This window comes from Carettochelys insculpta, chromosome 7, assembly GCF_033958435.1.
Source record: "Carettochelys insculpta isolate YL-2023 chromosome 7, ASM3395843v1, whole genome shotgun sequence".
NCBI classification, from domain to species: Eukaryota; Metazoa; Chordata; order Testudines; family Carettochelyidae; genus Carettochelys; species Carettochelys insculpta.
In genome coordinates this window covers 75,805,504-75,831,517 of record NC_134143.1, presented here as the reverse complement: position 1 = coordinate 75,831,517, position 26,014 = coordinate 75,805,504, and the positions used below count along the sequence as shown (strand labels likewise).

The 26,014-nt window shown below is 50.8% G+C and overlaps 1 protein-coding gene across 2 annotated transcripts in view; it reads right to left on the bottom strand.

Moving 5' to 3' along the window:
* Positions 1 to 3,625: 3,625 nt before the first annotated feature.
* CUTC (cutC copper transporter) overlaps positions 3,626 to 26,014 on the bottom strand; it is a 49,010-nt gene continuing 26,621 nt past the window's right edge. For both annotated transcript variants that reach the window (XM_074999376.1, XM_074999375.1), the window contains exons 5-9: positions 25,881 to 25,916; positions 25,331 to 25,464; positions 6,283 to 6,310; positions 5,826 to 5,931; positions 3,626 to 4,066 (exon numbers count right to left, since the gene is read on the bottom strand). In XM_074999376.1, the coding sequence (XP_074855477.1) occupies positions 3,955 to 4,066; positions 5,826 to 5,931; positions 6,283 to 6,310; positions 25,331 to 25,464; positions 25,881 to 25,916 (416 nt within the window). In that variant the 3' untranslated portion in view covers positions 3,626 to 3,954. The remainder of the gene's footprint in view (positions 4,067 to 5,825; positions 5,932 to 6,282; positions 6,311 to 25,330; positions 25,465 to 25,880; positions 25,917 to 26,014) is intronic.

Sequence of the window (26,014 nt, the reverse complement as noted above, 5' to 3'; positions counted from 1 at the left end):
TTTAGTTGCTTTTCTCTGGACTTTCTCCAATGTCTCCATCTTTCCAGAAATGTGGTGCCCAGAACTGGACACAGAACTTCAGCTGAGGCCTAATCAGTGCAGTGTAGAGCAGAATTATTTCTTGTGTCTTGCTCACAACACTCCTGATAACACATGGAAGCGTGCACATCTCTCAGATCTCCGAGTCACAGGTAAGGGAGGAAGCCAGCTGGTCCCTGGTACCAAAAAGGATAAGAAACACACTGGGCAGGTGCCACAACATTCCTGAGGACACCCATGAATCTGCAGCCTTGCACACAGGAAAGGCTAGAGAAAACAGCCATTCATAGTGCAGAACGCCCCATCCGGAATATAGACTGGGACATCTCTTTGGCCGTGTCTACATGTGCCCCAAACTTCGAAATGCCCACGCAAATGGCCATTTTAAAGTTTACTAATGAAGCGCTGAAATGCATATTCAGCGCTTCATTAGCATGCGGGCGGCAGCGGCGCTTCGAAATTGACGCTCCTTGCTGCCGCACGGCGCGTCCAGACAGGGCTCCTTTTCGAAAGGATGCCGCGTACTTCGAAGTCCGCTTATTCCCATGAGCACGTGTAGATGTAGCCTTTGAGCCACGTCTTTCCTCCTTTCTTGGTCACCATGGACAACTGTAGCCTTCCCATAACTTGAGCCTGCAACCTGGACCAGGCATCAACTTTGACTCGGCTCTCTCTCTTGATCCTCACATCCAGGCTGTGTAAATCTTTCCATCTCCTTCTGACTAACTTATTTATAACCACTTAAAAACTACTGTTTTGCTTAATAAAAACTCATTCATTTATAGTCAAGCCCAGCGTAAACTCTTATTACCCAGGGAGGGCTACCACTGTGCATATCCCCTTTTCATGGATAAAGGGGACTTAATAATGAGCCCTCCCTGTGCAAATATTTTGCACAGAGAGGGACAGATTTATCTGGGGGGTTGATCCCTTCTGAAGGTTGATTTCCTGGGTGCTGTGCCCTAGAACTGCACCTGCCCCAAGCAGTGGTTAATCAGTGTCCGCATTACTATGAAGTATTGGAGGGGTAGCCGTGTTAGTCTGGATCTGTAACAGCAACGAAGGGTCCTGTGGCACCTTACAGACTAACAGAAAAGTTCTGAGCATGAGCTTTTGTGAGCACAGACTCACTTCATCAGATGCTGGTCTTTGAAATCTGCAGGGCCAGGTATAAATAAGCCAGAGCAAGGGTGGGGATAACAAGATTAGCTCAGTCAGGAGGGGTGAGGCTTACTACCAGCAGTTGATCTGGAGGTGTGAACACCAAGGGAGGGGCAGCTGCTTCTGTATTTAGCCAGCCATTCACAGTCTTTGTTTAAGCCAGAGCTGAGGGCGTCGAATTTGCAGATGAATTGTAGCTCAGAAATTCCTCTTTGGAGTCTGGTTCTGAAATTTCTCTGCTGTAGGACAGCTACTTTTAAGTCTGCTACTGTGTGGCCTGGGAGATTGAAGTGCTCTCCTATGGGTTTTGTATATTGCCATTTCTGATATCTGATTTGTGCGCGTTTACTCTTTTACGTAGAGACTGTCCAGTTTGTCCGATGTATAAAGCAGAGGGGCATTGCTGGCACATGATGGCATAAATTATATTGGTAGATGTGCAGCTGAATGAACCCCCGATGGTGTGGCTGATCTGGTTAGGTCCTGTAATGGTGTTGCTGGTGTGGATATGTGGGCAGAGCTGGCAACGAGGTTTGTTGCATGGATGGGTCCCTGAGTTAGAGTGACTGTGGTGCGGTGTATAGTTGCTGGTGAGGATTTGCTTCAGGTTGGCAGGTTGTCTGTGGACAAGGACTGGTCTGCCTCCCAAGGCCTGTGAAAGTGGGGGATCATTGTCCAGGATGGGTTGTAAATTTGAGGGAACAGCTGTCTGGGGCTGACGCAGATATACTGTATTACTCAGGAGCAGCCCAGGCTCAAAAATTTCAGCACATCTAAGCTGTGATCCATGGGATGCCCCAGGAAGAGACAAGATCACACTGACATGGTGAAACTTTCAGCAGCCCGAGGAAGACAAGTGTTGACAAAGTGTAAGAAGAGGCTCACCCCGCGGGTGTCAGGTAGGGTGGTAAACTCCTCTGTCTCCCCAGCCCCATGGGGTCTGTGCCCCCCAGCCCTCTGTGCCCGGTTCATACCCTCCATATTCCACCCCACCCCTACTGGGTCAGGCTGGCAGAGCTGGCCTCCTGGTGCATGAGCCCTCGTGAGCAGCTGGAGTCTAACAACAGAGGCCCCAAGCCCTTTACAACCCATCCTGGACAACGACCCCCCACTTCCACAGGCCTTGGGGGGGAGACCAGCCCTCGCCCACAGACAACCTGCCCGCCTGAAGCAAATCCTCACCAGCACCTGTACACCGCACCACAGTCACTCTGTCTCAGGGACCCATCCATGCAACAGACCTCGTTGCCAGCTCTGCCCACGTATCCACACCAGCAACACCATTACAGGACCTAACCAGATCAGCCACACCATCGTGGGCTCATTCAGCTGCACATCTACCAATGTAATTTATGCCATCATGTGCCAGCAATGCCCCTCTGCTATATACATCGGACAAACTGGACAGTCTCTACGTAAAAGACTAAACGCACACAAATCAGACATCAGAAATGGCAATATACAAAAACCCACAGGAGAGCACTTCAATCTCCCAGGCCACACAGTAGCAGACTGAAAAGTAGCTATCCTACAGCAGAGAAATTTCAGAACCAGACTCCAAAGAGAAATTTCTGAGCTACAATTCACCTGCAAATTCGACGCCCTCAGCTCTGGCTTAAACAAAGACTGTGAATGGCTGGCTAAATACAGAAGCAGCTTCCCCTCCCTTGGTGTTCACACCTCCAGATCAACTGCTGGTAGTAAGCCCCACCCCTCTTGACTGAGCTAACCTTGTTATCCCCACCCTTGCTCTGGCTTATTTATACCTGGCCCCGAAGATTTCCTAGACCAGCATCTGATGAAGTGAGTCTGTGCTCACGAAAGCTCATGCTCAAAACTCTTCTGTTAGTCTATAAGGTGCCACAGGACCCTTCGTTGCTATTGCTATGAAGGGGGAAGTACCTCCAGCTCTGTGCCTTGGCTACGGAAGACCAGAGGATCTGGCCCAGCACGACAGCATGGTGGGGAGCCCCAGAGAGCAGGTGTCCTGATCAGCACACTGGCGAACATCCCAAAGGGTCTTCTCTGACTGTCGCAAGTTTGTTCTCTGAATTACCTGCAGGGTTTTATAAATTACTTTTCCTGCAGTTTTCTTTAAGGAAAGAGATGAGACCCGAGCTTCCTGAGCCTGACAAGCTTTGTCACCCCTGTGGTTGTTTGAGCTCTAATTCTCAGTTTAATGTCTCCTGAACAACTCTGCTAGCCTTAGCCACCAATTGCTAAATGAGCCTGACAGTGAGTCCTGAATTCAACTGATCTGAATGCTGCATTTAATTATCTCCTCTTGATGAGTGCATCATGGGCAGATTCCCTGCCACATGCCATATGACTCAGCATAACAGATACCATTCACACTGAGCAGCCTGACAAACTATTTATCATGCCCTCTGTGTAGGGAAGAACCACAACAACACAGGAGTGGCTGCAGAGTGTTTATTTGACAATCACTGGTGGTAGTGCACAACAGAGCTGCCCTGTTGGATAATCTTCCCCCCTCCCAATTCCTGCTGCATGGTTTGTGCCACTACAACAGCCTGGAATGGGTCCTTGGTTGAAGAGAAAAAAAGCCAGTTTAGGACTACTGCCCAGGCAGGGGACAGCGTCCAGGTGAAGCCAATGCAGAGACTGCTGGTTCCTTCACAGGATCCACTTCCTTGACAGCCCTTGTGAGACTGATGCCAGAACCGATCCGTCCACACTGGTGGGAGAATCCCCGGGTCTGTACACTCCTGTCCCACACAGAGCACTTGTCTTCTACAGGATGTTCTTTGCAATGGCGTTGAGGGTCCTCACTTTAGCTACATCTGCTATCTTTAGGGAATACTCGGAGGCAGAGAGAGAGGCTCCCATGCCAACGTCGCTGTTTCTGTCAGGGAAACCAAGAGGTGACTGGTTACTGTCTGGAATTGGAAGAGTGGGACATGGGCCTTGGCCAGGAGACATCAAGGAGCACTGCTAAGCTCCAGCATTATCTCGTCTTTCTCAGCCAGTGGTCGAGGACTTCTGGCACCACCTCTGAGCTAACACAGACGCATGAGAGTAGAGTCTTCCCCTGCCTCACAAGGGTCATTTGTCTCTGAAAAGCCCCCTTAGGGCAGATTCTTGTAAGTCGAAAACGTAATTACCATTAATCTCAATAGGACAAAATTTTGTGTGTTCCCAAGCCCCAAAATTTACACCGTTTATGCTAAAACAACACCAAATCCCATTAAAATGAACACAATTACTTCAATAGTTAACCTTAGTTATCATAACACAACCTAACAAGGCATTTTCCCTTCATTAATTACAGTACAAGAAATGGGGAGGGAGATCTGCCCGGAAGCCAACGCCGCCTTGTTTTGCAGCATCACCAGGATGCGGTGGCTGGGCTGCAGTAGGAAGCGGGAGTTCAGGAGAGGCGCGGAGCTCAGAAAAGTCATCCCAGTAGTGCGGCCTGGGGAGCAGAGCCTGGAGCTTGGGGGCTGTCCCAGGTGCAGAGACAGGGCTGCGAGGGGAACGGAAATCGAAGAGGGCTTGGGAGGGGCGCACAAAGCTGGGTAGCTTCCTGCAGCTGCAGAAGCGGGGCCGGTGCAAGGGGTTGGGCAGAGCAGAGAAGGCCATGGGGAAGCAGGCTGGCCTGAGTGCAGCTTAGGCTAAGTGGGGACGGGGTGGTGCCAGGGGCTGGCCGCGCGGGGAGCTAGGCAGGCGCAGGCACAGGGGGTCCCTGGCTGGCGAGGGGCGATGCCTCGCTTGTGTGGGGCTACGTGGCTGAGAGGCGCCGCCGGCAGTGGCTGAGGTGCTAAATGCGACAGAACGCCGCAGGCAGTGAGCAGCGCCCGAGGCACAGCTGTGCAGGGCAGGCGGCAGCGGCTCCCTAGCCACCCGGGGCGTGAGTGGCAGGGGTGGGGCCAGGATGGGCTGCGGCCCAGCATCCACGTCTCGCAGGAGCGCCTGGGAGCCCGTGGCCACCAGCTGGGCCAGCGCGCACCGCTGCTGCAGCGCTGAGGTGGAGACCCAGACCAGCCACAGCAGCGTATCCGCGTAAATTGGATGAAATGCCTCATAAGACGAAGTAGGGGTACTAAATGAAACTGCTCGTAAATTCGAATTCGCGTAACCCGAATGGGCGTATCTCGGGGTATGACTGTAACGGCATAAGATTGCAGGGCAGAGGAAAGCATCTTAGCTTAAGGTAAGAGGTGCCAGTACTCAGAGGTGGAGTGCAGACCTCCGAGAAACACGTTGCAGGGAGGAGGAGTTGTGTCTCTGTGGTCTACACAAGACACCCACATCCCTCAGCACACAACAGCACCAGTGTCAAGCCTTATGCTCCCCAGTGCAGCTCCATCCCTATGTCCCAGTGTGCTAATGCCAGGAATTATGTCCCCAGTGGCTGAACACTGGAGGTTAACCTCTCCAAGGGCACCTCATCAAGCACCCCAACACTGAGCCCAGCTGGATCCCTGTGTCCCAGAACACCGGTGCTAGGATTCACACGCCCAGCCTACAGCAGCGCAATTCTCCCACCCTGGGGCATCGCAGGGTCAGGGAGCTTTCTGTGTAATCAGCAGACCCACACTCAGAGCCGCAAAGCTGTGGGAGGAACAAGCCAGAACCGGCGTAGTGCAGTGACACCCTCTTACCTGAACTTCATTCCCGAGTCCCGAGCTGAGCGAGCAGAGCAGTGAAACTCGGGGGCACCAGAGCCCTCAAGAATCCGCTGCAGGTTCCTCTCTGTGATCCTGCCCCCTAGCGGAGAGAATGCATTCACCTCACGTGCAAGCAGGGAATCCTGAGCATCACCCGGCGACGAGGCCTTGATACCAGACCCAGCCAGGTCAGAACAGGGAAACTGCCATGGGGAGCTGCATGGGATCCAGAGAGTAACCTCACAGAATGCAACAGCTGCACAGAGATTCTCCGCCTCCCGCAGTTGGGCCCTGGAGGGAGGGAGAGCCGCTCCCCAGAGAGGCAGGAGAATGGCTCAAATCTGAAACGCAGATCTCATGCACGTGGGCGTGTGCATGAGCCTGGGACCCCCACAGCCAGGGATGGATTCAGCCCCCAAGTACGTACATAAAGCTGCAGCAGAGTCATTACCTGGCACCACCACAATCCTGCCCTTTGCCTGAAAAGGAGCAGAGTGACAGGTGTTAATGCTCTTGCCATCCAGCTTGACACCCAGGCGAGCCATGGTACTTGCCTGCACCCCATTCAGACGGTGCCTATAACGTAAGGGATCCTGGAGTAGCATGAGGAATTCCCCCTCAGGACATGGCCGGTTATGGACCCCCAGCATCGTCCCCTAGGTGCATTAGAGGAAACCACTGACCTTGTGATTCTGCAGGACTCTCATTCTTGGGCCCGATGCCACCATGCGACTCATGCTAGAAACTCCACCCTCCAGCTCTTCTGAACCTGGGCCCCGAGACACTTACAGACAGGCTCAAGGACACTGCCAACATAACAGGCTCCAGTCCAGTAGCCTCGGGGACCCTGGGGCACTGTACTCGCTTCTTTCAAGAGCCCCCTAAACTCCAGTTACTTACAACCCAGCCAACAACACAGCTGTGTGTAGGCCTGTGGCTGGGGGCACAACAGGGGCTGTGCCCCGGGGCCTGGCTTTTCAAAGGGATCCAAAGCTCTGGCTGCCATCGCTGCCAAAGTAACAGCTTTGACCGCAGTGGCAGCCAGAGCTGCAGGCCCCTTTGAAGTGCCACACTGCTCTGCCGCTCCATGAAGCTGGGAGGGAGGGGCAGAAAACCCCAGTGTCATGGCCCTTGCACTGCTAAGAGCTGACTGCCCTTGGCCCCGCTCCTTCCAGAGGCAGGGAGCCAGGCTCCCCTCCCACCTTGCCCTGGGGCTCGTGGTGGTTGTCAGCCCTGCTGGTTGTGTGGGCACACCCACTGGGGGGAGGGGTGCGGGTGACAACATGCAGGCATACACACATGACTATAAATTCTGAGTAATATGCAGGCCTGTAGGGTGTGTTGCACATGCAGGGGGGGGTCTGTACTATGGTCCCAGACTATGTTCTTTGCAGTGTCAGAGTTACATTTACCAGACTGCAGCTCTCCCTAAACAGGCCAGCCAGGAAACAAACAGCTAAGTCATGCAATGCCCTCCCGGTTCTCAGCCTCAGCTGTCCCCTTCTTTCCTCCACTCTGAGCCCATTTGTCTCCCTCCTCAAACTACACAATCCACCCCAGAGCACCCCAGCCAGAACCCAACAGTAATGTTCACATACCATCATGCTGCACCGGCCTCCAGTGCCTTCCATCTGGCAGTCCCACTGCCCATCCCATGCTCCCCAATGCAGCACTTAGCAAGTCTATGCAGGACTCAGATGGAAAAAACATGCAGATGAGACGGCCTCGTTAAAGCCACATGCCAGGCAGTCGGTGTCTGTGGGATCTGGTCACCGTTCTGTCCACTTCACTTCCTCTCTCACTCCCACTTGTTGCATTTCTTCTTCAATGGGACTAAGAGGGTGTCTGTGTGTGAGTGAGTGTGTGTGTGTGTGTGGAACAAGTGTGCCAGCAGGAACTCAATGCTGTTGAAGGCTAGAAAGGAATATGTTTCCCAGAGATCATTTGCATGAGAATGCAAAGGTATGCATATGTGATACCTTGGAAACAAAGACTGATGGGTAGCAAGGGAGCAATGAGATTTTGTCAATTATAAACACATTGTTGTACAAAATCACAGTTTATGCTAACACTCAGTATAAGAATTGTGAAATCTCACCAATGCTCCAAGTCATTGTTGGGGACAGGGCAGTCGCTATAACTGCATAAGACATGGATTACACAGGGTTCTCTAGTTTAAAGCACTGTAAAGTAGATGGGAAAGGATATGGGTTGAACCAGCTAGTTGAGTAGTTTGGGCCTGCTCATCCCTTGGCCATATAGTTATAAGCATGGTTTGACTTGCTCTCCTCACCTGTTAAAAGATAGAGCTGGATACTAGTGTTTTTATGATATGCCACATTGGTAAATACTAAGAGCTGAAAAACTCTGCCATGAAGCTACTGAGAGCTCCATGCCAGTCCCAAGCCTGGATGAAGAAGAAGGGTTGGTCACATGTGTGTTGATGCACTGACTGTCAAACAACAATATGAATGAAATCTGATGCCAGTACAACCAAATGTTAAAAGATGCTGGCTCGGACGTTGCCTGGATAAACAAGGTCCACGATACTAATCGAGCGATCGGGGTTGGGTTGATAAGTTGGCTACTGAAAGAAAATTACACCTAACACATATGCTATCCATTGTAACATGGAATGTCCGAACACTGTGGGCAACTGGAAAATTAGAGCTGCTTCAGAAGGAAATGGAGAGATATTGATGTGATATACTTGGACTGGCAGAGATGTGTTGGACGGGATCAGGAGAGAGATGCAGTTGCGAAGTCATTTGGTCAAGAAATGAAACGAAGCATGAAGAAGGAGTTGGATTCCTTCTTAGCAAAACAGCTAGAAGAGCATTACTGGGATACAGACCAGTGAGTGCAAGAATGATGGTCGTGCGATTCGAAGCAAAACCGTTCAAAATCTCAGTCATTCAGGTGTATGCACCCACGTCGGACAGTACGGAGGAAGAGATTGAACTATTTCATAAAGACTTGACAAAGACAGTGGAGGAGATACTGAAGAAAGATGTGTTGATCATCAGAGGAGATTGGAATGCGATGGTTGGAACAGATAATGAAGGTTGGGAGAGAGTCATGGGAAGGTTTGGATATGGAGAAAGAAATGAACAAGGTGAGAAACTGTTAGAGTTTGCTACAGAGCATGAGATGGTGATTTGCAAAATGAGATTCCAACAAAAAGACTGTGGGAAGTAGTTATGGCAATCGAATGACGGGAAGTCCAAGAACATGATAGATATGATTTAAATAAGGAGAAGATGGATAACATCAGTACAGCAGTGCCGAGCTTTCCAGGGAGCGGATATAGACTCAGACCACAGTCTAGTGATCGCAAACATCAAGATAAAACTCAAAAGAAAATGTAAGACACAGTTTAAGAAAAGAAGAGATGTGGCGAGGCTATGTGAGGAAGAAACAGGGAATGCATAAGAACAGAAGAATGGCCATACTGGGTCAGACCAAGGTCCATCTAGCCCAGTATCCTGTCTGCCGACAGTAGCCAATGCCTGGTGTTCCAGAGGAGGTGAACCGAAGACAATGATCAAGCGATTTGTCTCCTGCCATCCATCTCCCGCCTTCAACAAAAGCCTAGACACCATACCTTACCCCTTGCTAAGAGCCATCTGTGGACCTAACCTCCAAATATTTAGCGAGCTCTTTTTTAAACTCTGTTAGAGTCCTGGCCTTCACAGCATCCGCTGGTAAGGAGTTCCACGGGTTGACTGTGCGCTGTGTGAAGAAAAACTTTCTTTTATTAGTTTTGAACCTGCTACCCATTAATTTCATTTGGTGTCCTCTAGTTCTTATATTATGGGAACAAGTAAATAACTTTTCTGTATTCACTTTCTCCACACCATTCATGATTTTATATACCTCTATCATATCGCCCCTCAGTCTCCTCTATTCTAGACTGAAAAGTCCCAGTCTCTTTAGCCTCTCCTCATATGGGACCCGTTCCAAACCCTTAAACATTTTAGTTGCCCTTTTCTGAACCTTTTCTAATGCCACTATGTTTTTTTGAGGTGAGGAGACCACATCTGCACGCAGTACTCAAGATGTGGGCGTACCATAGTTTTATATAGGGGAAGTAGGATATTCTTTGTCTTATTCTCTATCCCTTTTTTAATTATTCCTAACATCCTATTTGCTTTACTGACTGCCGCTGCACACTGTGTGGATGTTTTCAGAGAACTATCCACTATAATTCCAAGATCCCTTTCCTCATCTGTTGTAGCTAAATTTGCTCCCATCATATTGTATGTATAATTGGGGTTATTTTTCCCAATGTGCATTACCTTACACTTACCCACATTAAATTTCATTTGCCATTTTGCTGCCCAATCACTCAGTTTGCTGAGATCTTTTTGAAGTTCTTCACACTCTGCTTTGGTTTTGACTATCCTGAACAGTTTGGTGTCATCTGCAAACTTTGCCACCTCACTGCTTACACCTTTCTCTAGAACATTGACGAATAAGTTGAACAAGATTGGCCCCAGGACTGACCCTTGGGGAACGCCACTAGTTACCCCCTTCCATTTATTCCTACCCTTTGTTTCCTGTCTTTTAATCAGTTCCCAATCCATGAAAGGATCTTTCCTCCTATCCCATGACCACCTAATTTACATAAAAGCCTTTGGTGAGGGACTGTGTCAAAGGCTTTCTGGAAATCTAAGTATACTATGTCTACTAGATCCCCCCTGTCCGCATACTTGTTAACCCCAAGACACAACTTCCCTTTTCAGAAACCATGTTGACTTTTGCTCAACAAATCATGTTCCTCTACGTGTCTGACAATTTTATTCTTTAACATTGTTTCTACTAATTTGCCCGGTACTGACGTTAGACTTACCGGTCTATAATTGCTAGGGTCTCCTTTAGAGCCCTTTTTAAATATTGGTGTTATATTAGCTGTCTTCCAATCATTGGGTACCGAAGTGGATTTAAAGGATAGGTTACAAACCACCGTTAATAGTTCTGCAATTTCACATTTGAGTTCTTTCAGAACCCTTGGGTGAATACCATCCGGTCCCGGAGACTTGTGACTGTTTAGCTTATCAATTAGTTCCAAAACCTCCTCTAATGACACTTCAATCTGGGACAGCTCCTCAGATTTGTCACCTATAAAGGATGGCTCAGAATGCACACAGAACAGCGCTCGAAGAGAAGATTAAGAATATTGCCACAGAGAAAGCCCTAGATAAGAGAGTCGCAGGGATAGCCAATGCTATAGAAGAGGCAATGGAGCAGACTATTCCAGAAGAAGAAAAGATCAATAAAAAGTGGATTACCCAGAAGACACTGAAGTTGGTTCAAGAGAAAGAGTGTTGAAGATCAGAAGAGATGTTTCTGAGATGGCAGAACAGCAATATAGGATGAAGTGCAATGAGGTAAGGAAAACAGCCAGAAAGAATAAGGAGAAATGGTTAGAGGAGCAATGTGAAGATATTGAGAGGTATTACGGTGAATGTAAAGACCAGGGAGGTGTATAAGACAATGGCAACCAAAGCAGATGGTGATCAAAGATGAGAACGAAGCAGCGCTCATGAACAGGGAGAAGACTGTGCAGCGATGGGTTCTGAAAGAAAGGGTTCTGAAAGAACTCAAATGTGAAATTGCGGAGTTATTAACAGTGGTTTGTAACCTATCCTTTAAATCCACTTTGGTACCAAATGACTGGAAGACGGCCAATATAACACCAATATTTAAAAAAGGCTCTAGAGGAGATCCTGGCAATTATAGACCGATAAGTTTAACATCAGTACCAGGTAAATTAGTAGAAACACTAGTAAAGAGTAAAATTGCAAGGCACATAGAAGAGCACGAATTGTTGGGCAAAAGTCAGCATGGTTTCTGCAGAGGGAAGTCGTGTCTGTCTAATCTATTAGAATTCTTTGAAGGGGTTAATAAACATGCGGACAAGGGGCACCCAGTGGACATAATATACCTAGATTTCCAGAAAGCCTTTGACACGGTCCCACACCAAAGGCTTTTATGTAAATTAGGTGGTCATGGGATAGGAGGAAAGGTCCTTTCATGGATCGGGAATTGGTTAAAAGACAGAAAACAAAGGGTTGGAATAAATGGTAAATTTTCACAATGGAGGGGGGTAACTAGTGGTGTTCCCCAGGGCTCAGTCCTGGGACCGATCCTGTTCAACTTGTTCATCAATGATCTAGAAAATGAGGTAAGCAGTGAGGTGGCAAAGTTTGCAGACGACACCAAGTTGTTCAGGACAGTCAAAAGCAAAAGGGATTGTGAAGAACTACAAAAAGATCTCAGCAAACTGAGTGATTGGGCAGCAAAATGGCAAATGAAATTTAATGTGGGTAAGTGTAAGGTAATGCATGTTGGAAAAAATAACCCAAATTACACGTACTACATGATGGGGTCAAATTTAGCTACGACAGATCAGGAAAGGGATCTTGGAGTTATAGTGGATAGTTCTCTGAAGACATCCACGCAGTGTGCAGCGGCAGTTAGTAAGGCAAATAGGATGTTAGGAATTATTAAAAAAGGGATCGATAATAAGACAAAAGATATCATACTTCCCCTATATAAAACTATGGTACGCCCACATCTCGAGTACTGCGTGCAGATGTGGTCTCCTCACCTCAAAAAAGATATATTGGCATTAGAAAAGGTTCAGAAAAGGGCGACTAAGATGATTAGGGGCTTGGAAAGGGTCCCATATGGGGAGAGGCTAGAGAGACTGGGACTTTTCAGTTTGGAAAAGAGGCGATTGAGGGGCGATATGATAGAGGTATATAAAATCATGAATGGTGTGGAGAAAGTGAATATAGAAAAATTATTTACCTTTTCCCATAATACAAGAACTAGGGGACACCAAATGAAATTGATGGGTAGTAGGTTCAAAACTAATAAAAGGAAATTTTTCTTCACACAGCGCACAGTCAACCTGTGGAACTCCTTGCCCGAGGAGGCTGTGAAGGCCAGGACTCTATTAGGGTTTAAAAAAGAGCTTGATAAATTTTTGCAGGTCAGGTCCATAAATGGCTATTAGCCAGGGATAAAGTATGGTGCCCTAGCCTTCATAACAAGGGCAGGAGATGGATGGCAGGAGATAAATCACTTGTCTTCTGTTCTCCTTCTCTGGGGCACCTGGCATTGGCCACCGTCGGCAGATGGGATGCTGGGCTTGATGGACCTTTGGTCTGACCCAGTATGGCCATTCTTATGTTCTTATGTTCTTATGATGGATGAGATATTGCACTGGTCTATACAAAGCACTGTTGGACCCAAGTGTCTCAGAGAGACTGACTGAAGAATTGAGAGAGATCTCCCCTGAGCATCGAGAGCGAGACCGATATTTCAAAGGAGGAAGTAGAAAAAGTAGTGAAACAACTAAAGAACAACAAGAGCCCTGGAAATGATAAGATCACGGGACAGATGATCAAATATGGCGGGGAAAGCACGATTCAGGAAATACACCGACTACGCAGTATACCATGGAAAGAAGGGAAGGCACCTAAGGAATGGACAAGATCTGTGCTAGTGACAATACCCAAGAAAAGAAGTACATTGGAGTGCAAGAACTACAGAACGATTGCCCTAACGAGTCATTTAGATAAGGTGCTGATGATGATACTGACGGAGAGATTAAGATCGCAGATAGAAGAACATATAGCAGATGAGCAAGCAGGGCTCAGAAAAGATAGAAGTACCATACAGCAGATATTTGCACTAAGACTGATAGCGGAGAAAGCTCGATGAAAGAACAAAAACGTATACACTTGCTTCGTCGATTTTCAAAAGGCATTTGACAGTATCGATCAGAAAGTGACTTGGGCGGTGTTGGAGTCATACGGCGTGGATAGCAGACTAATACGGTTGTTGAAAGATATCAGTGATAATGCGGAGGCAGCGGTGAGAACATGCGGGGCGTTGAGAAGTTGGCTTAAAACAAGTAGCGGTAGGAGACAAGGAGATCCAATATCGCCAAGTATCTTCATCGCACATCTGGAGAGAGCAATGGACAAGGTCAAGGAAGAGGTACAAGGGGTATCTTTGCAAGGGAAAAGAATTAACAACTTGAGGTTCGCGGATGATATAGTTATCATTGAGGAAGATGAGGAGAAGCTAGCGAAAACAGTACGGGTGTTAAATGAAGAAGGGAAGCAGTACGGACTGATAATGAACATCGATAAAACAAAAACTATGGTATTTGGAGATAAGGAAATAGGAAGGAAGATCAGTGTGAATGGTATTGAACTAGAAAATGTAGAGAAGTTCACATATCTGGGGAGCAACATAACATATGATCTAGACTGTAAGAAGGAAATAGCGACTAGAATAGCAAAAGCAAGAGTGAATTTGAAGGCGACGGATAAGATCTGGAAAAGCAAAGCAATTAGCTTAAGAACGAAGCTGGGCATCTTGAAAATGTGTGTATTCAGCAGCATTTTGTATGGATGTGAGACATGGGTGATAACGAAAGATTTGAAAAAAAGAATATCGGCATTCGAAAGGAGTTGTTATAGAAAGATTCTGAGAATAGGATGGATGCAGGTCACCAGTGAGGAATTATATAGGAAGATACAGCCGAAAGAGAACCTGCTTCAGAAGGTTATCAAATGGAAGCAACAACTATTTGGACATATTTACAGAATGAACAACGAACGAAAAATCAAGACCCTAGTATTTGGCATAATGGATGGTTCGAATAGGAGAGGCAGACTCCACAGAGAACGGATAGATGATGTAGTAGATTGGCGCCGAGCTAGTCTACAGAAACTAAGCCACTCCACACTGGATAGGGAAAGATGGAAAGAAATAGCGAGAGAGGCATCAGACGCCAATGATGCTGAGCCCATCGTTATTGATGATGATGAAGAGCTGAAATCACAGGGTGGCAGCTGAGGCCACCAGGAGCTGAAATCACAGGGTTTTGCCTCAGGCCAGACCCACATCAGTGGCCAGACGGCGTGACCAGCGGGTGGCCGGTAGGAGAAGCAGCGGACGGACAGACAGTGTGACCGGCGGGCGGCTGGTTGGAGGAGCAGAGGACAGTGACACCGGCGGGCGGCCGGTAGGAGGAACAGTGGATGGACAGACAGCGTGACCGGCAGGCGGCCGGTAGGAGGAGCAGCAGGTGGATGGACAGCGTGACCGGTGGGCGGCCGGTAGGAGCAGCAGATGGCGTGAACAGCAGGCGGCCGGTAGGAGAAGCAGCGGACGGACAGACAGTGTGACCGGCGGGCGGCTGGTTGGAGGAGCAGAGGACAGTGACACCGGCGGGCGGCCGGTAGGAGGAACAGTGGATGGACAGACAGCGTGACCGGCAGGCGGCCGGTAGGAGGAGCAGCAGGTGGATGGACAGCGTGACCGGTGGGCGGCCGGTAGGAGCAGCAGATGGCGTGAACAGCTGGTGGCCGGTAGGAGAAGCAGCGGACGGACAGACAGTGTGACCGGCGGGCGGCTGGTTGGAGGAGCAGAGGACAGTGCCACCGGCGGGCGGCCGGTAGGAGGAACAGTGGATGGACAGACAGTGTGACCGGCAGGCGGCTGGTAGGAGGAGCAGCAGGTGGACGGACAGCGTGACCGGTGGGCGGCCGGTAGGAGCAGCAGATGGCGTGAACAGCAGGCGGCCGGTAGGAGGAGCAGCAGGTGGACGGACAGCACGACCGGCAGGCGGCCGGTAGGAGGAGCAGCAGGTGGACGGACAGCGTGACCGGTGGGCGGCCGGTAGGAGCAGCAGATGGCGTGAACAGCGGGCGGCCGGTAGGAGAAGCAGCGGACGGACAGACAGTGTGACCGGCGGGCGGCTGGTTGGAGGAGCAGAGGACAGTGCCACCGGCGGGCGGCCGGTAGGAGGAACAGTGGATGGACAGACAGTGTGACCGGCAGGCGGCCGGTAGGAGGAGCAGCAGGTGGATGGACAGCGTGACCGGTGGGCGGCCGGTAGGAGCAGCAGATGGCGTGAACAGCTGGTGGCCGGTAGGAGAAGCAGCGGACGGACAGACAGTGTGACCGGCGGGCGGCTGGTTGGAGGAGCAGAGGACAGTGCCACCGGCGGGCGGCCGGTAGGAGGAACAGTGGATGGACAGACAGTGTGACCGGCAGGCGGCCGGTAGGAGGAGCAGCAGGTGGATGGACAGCGTGACCGGTGGGTGGCCGGTAGGAGCAGCAGATGGCGTGAACAGCAGGCGGCCGGTAGGAGGAGCAGCAGGTGGACGGACAGCGTGACCGGCGGGCGGCTGGTTGGAGGAGCAGAGGACAGTGACACCGGCGGGCAGCCGGTAGGAGGAGCAGCAGGTGGACGGACAGCACAACCGGTGGGCGGCCAGTAGGAGGAGCAGCAGACAGATGGACAGCACGACTGGTGGGAAGCCGGTAGGAGGAGCAGCGGACGGTGCGACTGGCAGGCGGCCAGTCGGAGGAGCAGCAGACGGATGGACAGTGCAAATGGCGGATGGCCGGTAGGAGCAAGCAGAATGCCAGACCGGCGCAAAGGTGGCATTGTCTCAGGCTCCATGAGGGAATGCAACAGCGTGAAGTGTCAGTGCCCGCATGGGCTAGACCAAGGTGTAAGTGGGGCACTTGAATTCGGGGGATACGGAGAAAGTTGGGTGCATGGATTGGCTGTTTACAGTATTGGACTGGTGAGCCTGAGAGGCCAAGGACGTTGATCAATGCAGTTGAGCTGGGACAGTTACTTGAGGATTGGTTATCAACTCTGGGTGTGATAATTTTCCCAAGCTTATGCTAATTGACTTTTCTGCCTCTTTCATTAAAAGTCCTTTTCTACACTCAGACTCTGTGCTTGCGAGTGGGGAAGCATTGCCTCTCTGAGGCGCCCAGGGGTGTGTGATGTTCCCAGGCTATTGGGTGGGGGCTTGAGCCGGTTTTGTGTGAGATGGATGAAAGGAAACTCCTAGATGTTGAACCCGACCCCGGTTGCTGCCAGTTCCTTCCAGCAAAAGGGTTACATTTTTGGGGGCTTGTCTGGGATCCTGGGTCAGTATCCCTCGCAAGCACATGTTGAGTGATTTGCTAAGTGGGAATTAACTGTGCTTTGTATTTGAGGAAGTTACTGTTTGTATCATGGCTAACCTATCAGGGTTGTTGGGCCTTGGCCCAGAAGCCTCTAGCTCAAGCAGCCTCAGCTGATGCCTGGGCGGAAGCCCTGGGGCAGACATTGGGACAGTGTGTGCTACCCCATGTTATGGAGAGCTACTATGGTAAGCTAAGAGTAGTAGGCATCCTTCAGTCTGCATAGACTATGGATCGCGCCCTTTAAAGTTTCAGCTGAGGACTTCATTTACAGCGTCTACTGTGACTATGAAGACCCACACAAGAGTGACAGTCCTTGCTGCACCTCTTGCAGATGTAGCGGGTGTCTGGCAAGTCCTTATTGTGCCTTCTGTGCGCTCGCTTCTCCTCTGCTAGCTGTCTGATCTTCATCTTGCCCTTCTGAAGGCCCTTGTGTAACCCCTGCCTCCATCTGCTGCGCTCGTCTGCTAGTTCTTCCCAGTTGTCCAGCTCGATGTCTACCTCTCTGAGGTCTCTCTTGCAGACATCTTTGTAGCGCAACTGGGGGTGTCCGGGAGGTCTTTTGCCAGAGGCTAGCTCACCATACAAGAAAGCTAAGAACACACCACTGAAATGCTAGAACAGTGGGCTGTACCAGACAGAGAGAAGCGAAGATGCTTAACAGAGAGTCTCAGGGGCCCAGCATTAGATGTGATTCGCACCTTGAGGCTCACTAAGCCTGAGGCCAATGTAAAGGATTGCCTAGAGGCCCTCACTCATGCCTTTGGGAGCGCAAAGAGCCCTGAAGACAGCTACTGTAACTTCCTCAATGCTAAACAGCACCAGGGAGAGAAGGTTTGGGCCTATATACACAGGCTGGAGAGACTGCTGCAGAGAGCTGTCATTAGGGGAGCAGTTACTGTGGAGCAGATGGACCAGGGCAGACTGGCTCACGTGGTAAGAGGAACTCAGTATTACAGCCTGATTCTACTTCATCTTGGGTTAAGGGAATGACGGGAGCACCCACCAAGCTATTCCCAGCTTATTAAAGAGATCAGAGAAGAGGAAGCGAGGGAGGCTGCCAGTGAGTTCTGGGAAGCCCAGATGCCTAAGCCAGCCGGCACAGCACCACAACCAACAGCCAGTGTACTAATGGTGAACACCAGAGAAGACCTTGCTGAACAAGTTCAGGTCCTGGGAAGACAGATGGCTGAGTTGCAAAGCATCATTGACCAGGCTAGGATTTGCAGGGATGAGGAGCCTCAGGCTGTGGTGATGGAGATGTCAGTATCTGGAGCCATCACCCCACCCAGGTGGAGGAGGAGAGGACAGTTTTTCTGCTACAGGTGTGGTCAAGATGGGCACAGTGCTGCCAATTGCCGAAACGAGGAAAATCCCAGCTTAGTTTATGGGAAGCTGAGGGTTAGTTGGAAAAAGTTGAGAAACAGCCCCAGAGTTTGGGAAAGGAGCTGCCTAAGCTCACAGGAACTGAAGGCTCCCCTGGAAGAGCCAGACCCACTGCAATCCCACAAGGACTGATAGGGCCACGAGCAGAGGTCACTGTGAAGATAGAAGGAATGGAATGTAGAGCCGTGCTGGATACAGGATCTCAAGTGACTATTATATTTGAGTCATTCTACCAACGAATGCTTAGGCACCTGCCCATTCAACCACTGATGGGTCTTGGTCTGTGTGGACTCAGCATGAATGAATACCCCTACGCGGGGTATATTATAGTGCAGCTAGAGTTCCCGGAAGAGGTGGCAGGGGTAAAAGAGGAGGTAGACACAGCCGCCTTAATATGCCTGACCCCAAGGGTACCTCTGATGTGTCCGTACTAATAGGGACCAGCTCCAGTCTCTTAAAGGTACTGGCGGAATACTGCAGACGACAGGCCGGGGACCAGTACCTGAACACCCTGATGATTCATACACTCTGTGCTGAAGCCTACAACAAGATCGAGGATGCTAAACAGGAGTCACCTGAACTACCAATGGGAGCTCTGAGGTATGCGGGCCCAACTCCCTTAGTAGTGCCTGCAAGGACAGAGCGAGAGGTGCTCGCCAGGAGTACCTGGCTGACAAGCAGTGGAGGAACTCTAGCCATGGCAGAGCAGCCCATTCAAGGAGGTCTCCCTGAAGGACTGCTAGTTCCCAGTGGAGTCATAGTCTTACCTGCTGAAGCCCAGGAAAAGGTGACTGTACTGATGGCTAATGAAACAAGTCATGACATCGTCGTCAAGCAAGGGCAAAAGACAGCAGACCTTTTTGAGCCGGAATCAGTGGTAGGGCCTCAGTGTGGCACTCAGGCCCCAACGATAGATCCAGAGAGATTTGACTTCAGAGATTCACCACTGTCTGAGGAGTGGAAGACATGGCTAACTAAGAAGCTTTGCGAGAGATCGAAGGTGTTCTCACTGCATATGTGGGATGTGCAAAAGGGGTTGAGCATCACATCAGACTGTATGATGCTTGACCTTTCTGGGAGAGATCTAGAAAGGTAGCCCTTTCTGAGATGGAAGATGTCTAACAGCATCTTCAAGAGCTGGCGGAGAATGGCATCATTACAGAATCCCGCAGCCCGTAAGCTTCACTCATTGTGATGGTCCGTAAAAAGAATGGGAACATTCAGATGTGTATGGCCCACGACACCCTAAACAGTCATACCATGGTCAACCAGTACACTACACTATGGATTCAAGATGCTTTAGATTGCCTGATGGGAAGCCAGTGGTTTTCAGTTTTAGACCTTCAAAGTGGATATTATCAGATTCCTCTGGGAGCAGAAGATAAAGCGAAGACAGCCTTCATCTGCCCATTAGGGTTCTGCCAGTTCGAACGCATGCCTCAGGGGATTTCTGGGGCACCAGCCACACTCCAGTGTCTTATGGAGAAAGTTGTGGGTGACATGAACTTACTGCAAGTCTTGGTTTATTTGGATGACCTGATTGTATTCGGAAGAACATTGGAGGATCATGAAGAAAGACTTAAGGTCCTCAACAGGTTGGAGGCCTATGGATTGGAACTTTCTATTGACAAGCGCCAGTTCTGTAGAACATCAGTGAAGTATGTGGGTCACATTGTGTCCCAGGAAGGTGTGAGTACTGACCCAGATAAAATAGAGGCACTTGTCACCTGGCCAAGTCCCACCAATTACCAGGAGCTTAAAACCTTTCTAGGTTTTAGTGGATACTACCATAGATTTGTGAAGAATTATGCTGCCATTGTCAAGCCTCTAAACAATCTCACCTGCAGATACCTGCTTGGCCAGAGCAAGACTAAGACCAGGGGTAAGTGGAGGCCCCCAAGGCTTCCAGACCAGAAGCGCCATGGTCCTCTAGAGCCTTTTGGATCACAATGGGATGAGAGGTGTGAGAGAGCTTTTCCAGAGATCATTAAGTGCCTAGCTCATGCGCCAGTACTAGTGTTTGCTGACCCAAACAAACCTTTTATTTTACATACTGATGTCAGTTTGGAAGGTTTAGGGGCAGTTTTATATCAAGAGGTGGACAGCAAATGTAGACCTGTGGCCTTTGCCAGCTGAGGATTGACTGACAGTGAGACTTGTTACCCCATCCATAAGCTGGAGTTCTTGGCCTTGAAGTGGGCCATCACTGAGAAGTTTCATGACTACCTGTATGGTGCTAAGTTCCAGGTATGGACAGACAACAATCCATTGACGTATGTGTTGACCGGTGCTAAGCTGGACGCTACTGGGCAGAGATGGGTGGCTGCCTTGGCCAGCTATGAGTTCAGCATACAGCACCAATCTGGGAGAAGCAACATCGATGCAGATGCCTTGTCATGGCACCCACAGCCATCAGAAACTGCTGAGATTCCTTTAGACGGAGCGAGAGCCATTTGCAATGGAAGTTATCACAAGTCCCAGGCCCCTGAGAGCTGTGTTGCTGAAACTCTGGGTTACCACCCGAGAGTGTGCCATCAGCCTCCGTGAACTATATTGTGTTGGGCCAATCTCCATTGCCCAGGCTCAATGTAGTGGACTGGAAAAAGCCCAATTGCAAGATGCTGACATCTGTGACACCTCTACTTGCAAAAAGAGAGGGGCAAAACCCTATGGCCATCGTTCCCGCCACTCCTGCAAGTAAACTACTGTTGAGGGAGTGTCACAAACTCAGACTGATACAAGGTGTGCTGCACTGGGTCACAGTAGATCCACTGCAAAATTGACAAACACAACTGGTACTACCAACAGAGTACAGAGCCCTGGCCGTGAGGGCCCTGCACAATGATTTTGGGCATTTGGGTATGGAAAAAACCCTTGAGCTTATCCGCAACAGGTTCTATTGGCCCCGGATGGCCGAGGACGTACGCAGGAAATGTGAGACGTGTGTGTGATGTGTTCAACGGAAAACTCTGCCCACTAGAGCAGCCTATCTGCAGAACATCGTGACCAGCAAACCCTTGGAATAGGTATGCATCGATTTTTTGTCCCTAGAACTGGATTGGAAATATCTTAGTAGTGACTAACCACTATACCCAGTACACTCAGGCCTACCCCACGTGTGACCAGAAAGCCACCACTGTAACATGAGTATTGTGGGAAAAATACTTTTCAGTGTTTGGACTCCCAACTTGGATACACTCTGACCAGGGGCGAGACTTTGAGAGTTGCCTCCTGAAGGAGGTGCTGAGGGTGGCAGGAATAAAAAAGTCCAGGACAACCCCTTACCACTCACAAGGTTATCCTCAGCCAGAACAATTTAACCGAACTCTATTGGATGTGCTGGGGATGCTGCGCCCGGAGCAGAAGGCATCCTGGAGTCAACATGTTGCCTTTTTGGTGCATGCCTACAATGCCATGAAGAACGATGCTACCGGAGCCACCCCGTATCTGCTGATGTTTGGACGAAAGCCTAGACTACCAGTAGACCTGTGCTTTTGGGTGTCAGAGGATGGAGAAAGCTATGAGACACATCTACAGTATGTTTCCCAACTAAGGGGGAAGCTGCGGAATGCCTACCATTTGGCTATGGCAGCTGCCCGCAAGAACACAGATCGTAACAAACACCAGTATGATGCAAGAGTGCACCTGCAGGAGCTCCAACCGGGGGACAGAGTTCTGCTGCGAAATCTAGGTGTTGCTGGCAAACGCAAGATTGCTGATAGATGGAAGGCAACACCCTACCTGGTGGTGGAAAGACTTAGGGACCTGCCTGTCTACAAGATTAAACCTGAGGGTGGGTCAGGGCCAATGAAGACAGTACATAGAAACCTCCTACTGCCCGTGGGAGAATTGATTGGTGCCCCTTCTGAGATGGACTATGACACAAGACTGGGGCGAAAAGAAAGTTCAAGGCCACATCCACTGCCCAACACAGGCGGTGGGCACTGTGGGACTAGTCCACCCTTACCCAGCACCTCTAACAGTGACTCTGAAGAGGATGAGGCCCCCATGGAGCACCTTAGAACGGGAACGAGTCCCCAGACCCTACCAAGGGAACATGGGGAAAGTTCAACGTCTTCAGCGCTAAATCCCGAGGCAGAAGTGTTTAGGCCTGTGGCTGGAAACCCTCCTCCCACAACAAGACTAGCCTGGGATGATGAAATTGTCCCACTTGCAGACAGTCTGGAGGAGAACCAAGCATGTGTAGATACACCTCAATTAGCAGACAGAGATGTTTTGCCCAGGACATCCCTGTGAATGAGCAAGAGATACAAGGGCCTATGCCAGTACGAAGGGAATCCTCGGGAGGGCCCCCCTTGCTCCTGCCCTCAGAAGAGGCTCCCACAGCCCCTGTTATGCCCACGCTCAATAGGTGAGATAGAGTTATAAAGCCCATAAACAGACTAACTTACGAGGCACCAGGAGTGGTTGGGGAGGATGTAATACACCTGGTGCACAGGCTCGTGGAAGCCATAGTGGGTTTTCTCAGACCCTTAGAAGGGAATTCACATGGATGGTGTAATCAGAAGTGTGATTTGCTGGGACGACAAATTCTCGGCTCCGGGGAAGATGTAAGGAATATGCCAGCAGGAACTCAGTGCTGCTGAAGGCTGGGAGGAATGTGTCTCCCACAGATCATTTGCATGAGAAGGCAAAGGTGTGCCAGCAGAAACTCAATGCTGCTGAAAACTGGCAGGAATGTGTCTCTCAGAGATCATTTGCACGAGAATGCAAAGGTGTGCCCATGTGATACCTTGCAAACAAAGACTGATGGGTAGCAAGGAAGCAATGAGATTTTGTCAATTGTAAACACATTGTTGTAAAAAATCACAATTTATGCTAACACTCAGTACAAGAATTGTGAAATCTCACCAATGCTCCAAGTCATTGTGGGGCACAGGGCAGCCGCTATAATTGCATAAGACATGGATTACACAGGGCTCCCTGGTTTAAAGCATTGTAAAGCAGATGGGGAGGGATATGGGTTGAACCAGCTAGATGAGTGGCTTGGCCCTGTCTATACCTTAGCCATATAGTTATAAGCCTGGTTTGGCTAGCCCTCCCCACCTGTTAAAAAATAGAACTGGGTACTAGTGTTTTCATGAGACTCCACTTTGGTAGATACCAAGAGCTGAAATCACAGAGTTTTGCCTCAGGCGAGACCCACAGCAGCAAACAGATGGCGTGACCAGCGGGCGGCCAGTAGGAGGAGCAGTGGACGGATGGACAGCGCGACTGGTGGGCGGCCGGTAGGAGGAGCAGTGGATGGACGGAAAGCGCAACCAGTGGGCGGCTGGTAGGAGGAGCAGTGGACGGATGGACAGCACGACTGGTGGGCGGCCGGTAGGAGGAGCAGTGGATGGACGGAAAGTGCGACCAGCGGGCAGCCGGTACGAGGAGCAGTGGATGGACGGAAAACGCGACCAGCGTGCGGCCGGTAGGAGGAGCAGTGGACGGACGGAAAGCGCAAGTGGCGGGCGGCTGGTACGAGGAGCAGTGGACCGACAGACAGCGCAACCAGTGGGTAGCCGGTAGGAGGAGCAGTGGACGGACGGACAGCACGAGCGGCAGGCAGCTGGTACGAGGAGCAGTGGATGGATGGAAAGCGTGACCGGTGGGTGGCCGGTAGAAGGAGCAGTGGACGGACGGAAAGCACGAGTGGTGGGCAGCCAGTAGGAGGAGCAGTGGACGGACAGAAAGCGCAAGTGGTGGGCGGCCGGTAGGAGGAGCAGTGGATGGACGGAAAGCGTGACCAGTGGGCGGCCGGTAGGAGGAGCAGTAGATGGACGGAAAGTGCGACTGGTGGGCGGCCGGTAGAAGGAGCAGTGGACGGACGGACAGCACAACCAGTGGGCGGCCGGTAGGAGGAGCAGTGGATGGACGGAAAGTGCGACTGGTGGGCGGCCGGTAGGAGGAGCAGTGGACGGACGGAAAGCACAAGTGGCGGGCGGCTGGTACGAGGAGCAGTGGACGGACAGACAGCGCAACCAGTGGGCAGCCGGTAGGAGGAGCAGTGGATGGATGGAAAGCGCAACCAGCGGGCGGCTGGTAGGAGGAGCAGCGGATGGACGGACAGCACGAGCAGCGGGCAGCTGGTACGAGGAGCAGTGGATGGATGGAAAGCGTGACCAGTGGGTGGTCGGTAGGAGGAGCAGTGGATGGACGGAAAGCACGAGCGGTGGGCAGCCAGTAGGAGGAGCAGTGGACAGACGGACAGCGTGACTGGTGGATGGCAGGTAGGAGCAAACAGAATGCCCGACTGGCGCAAAGGTGGCATTGTCTCAGGTTCTATGAGGGAATGCATCAGCATGAGGTGTCACTGCCCCCAAGGACTGGACCAAGTTGTAAGTAGGACATTTGAATTTGGAGGGTGAGGAGAAAGTTGGGTGCATGGATTGGCTGTTTACAGTATTGGACTGGTGAGCCTGAGAGACCAAGGACATTGTTCAATGCATTTGAGCTGGGACAGTTACTTGAGGATTGGTTATCAACTCTGGGTGTGATAATTTTTCCAAGCTTATGCTAATTGACTTTTCTACCTTTTTTATTAAAAGTCCTTTTCTACACTCAGACTCTGTGCTTGCGAGTGGGGAAGCATTGCCTCTCCGAGGTGCCCAGGGGTGTGTGATGTTCCCAGGCTATTGGGTGGGGGCTCGAGCCGGTTCTGTGTGAGATGGATGAAAAGGAACCCCTAGATGTTGAACCCAGCCCTAGTTGCTGCCAATTCCTTCTGGCAGAATGGTTACATGTGTAACACTTGGCACAAGGGGCACTGATCTCTTGGGAGGCCTCCAAGGGTGCTGTCACACCAACTGGGAGAGCAAGTTAGAGTCCCACCCCTCAGTGAGGTCACACCAATTGTGACCTATGAGCAAGAGCAGCCCAAATGGCTTCCCTGTTGGTGGAGGCAGGTCTTCCTAGTGGGGCTTCTAGCTCAAACACACCAAGCCCTGATGTGCCCTGGGGCCAGTGTTCCCAGCCAGAGATTCCCCAAGGGCCACCTAGTTAGCGCTAGCTGGCTCTCCCAGGCAGCCCCCAAAGTGCAGTGAGCGGTCAGGGTAACAGAAAGCAACAGTAGAGACACAGGGAGAGGGGCTCACCTGTTCTGTGAGCCTCTTTATCATGGGTAACCCCTCTAGCGCTGAGCTGTCACAGCCGCTGGTCAGCACCCGCTCAAATCCCAGGGACACCAGGGTCTCCAGAGCCACAAGAGGATCATGGACCATGTCGAAGGCTGCAAGACCACACAAAGCAGCTCAGAGATGCCATGCTGCTGCTGGCTGGAGCACTGAGTCCCACCCTCAGCCAGCTCACCAGCTATTTGGGGGTGGGTTTATCTTGGGCCTATAATCAGTGGCCGACCTCACACCTGCTGATCCCTGAACAGAGCCTGGGTCCATCTGGCCCCACCCAGGGACTGCGGCACAGATGCTGGTGCCTGCACAGCCCCCAGCCCAAGGCAGCAGCACAGCCGTAAAGTAGGGGACTGCAAACGGCACAGATCTGAGATGCGGCCTGGCCACAGAGCCTGGGCCTGCACAGTCTGGGCAGCAGCCTGGCCACAGAGCCTGGGCCCATACAACCTGGGCAGCGGCCTGGCCACAGAGCCTGGGCCAGCTCTTTCACAGCAGGGCAGTACAAACAACTTACCTCGGTGGAAGGTGACTGGCAGAGGACGACAAACAGCTGCAAAGAGAGCAGAACATGTGGTCAGCAGAGGCCTTGCTCTGTGAGAGGCTCCCACATCAAGATGAGAGTCCCCTTCCCTTCCCAACTCTTTAAAG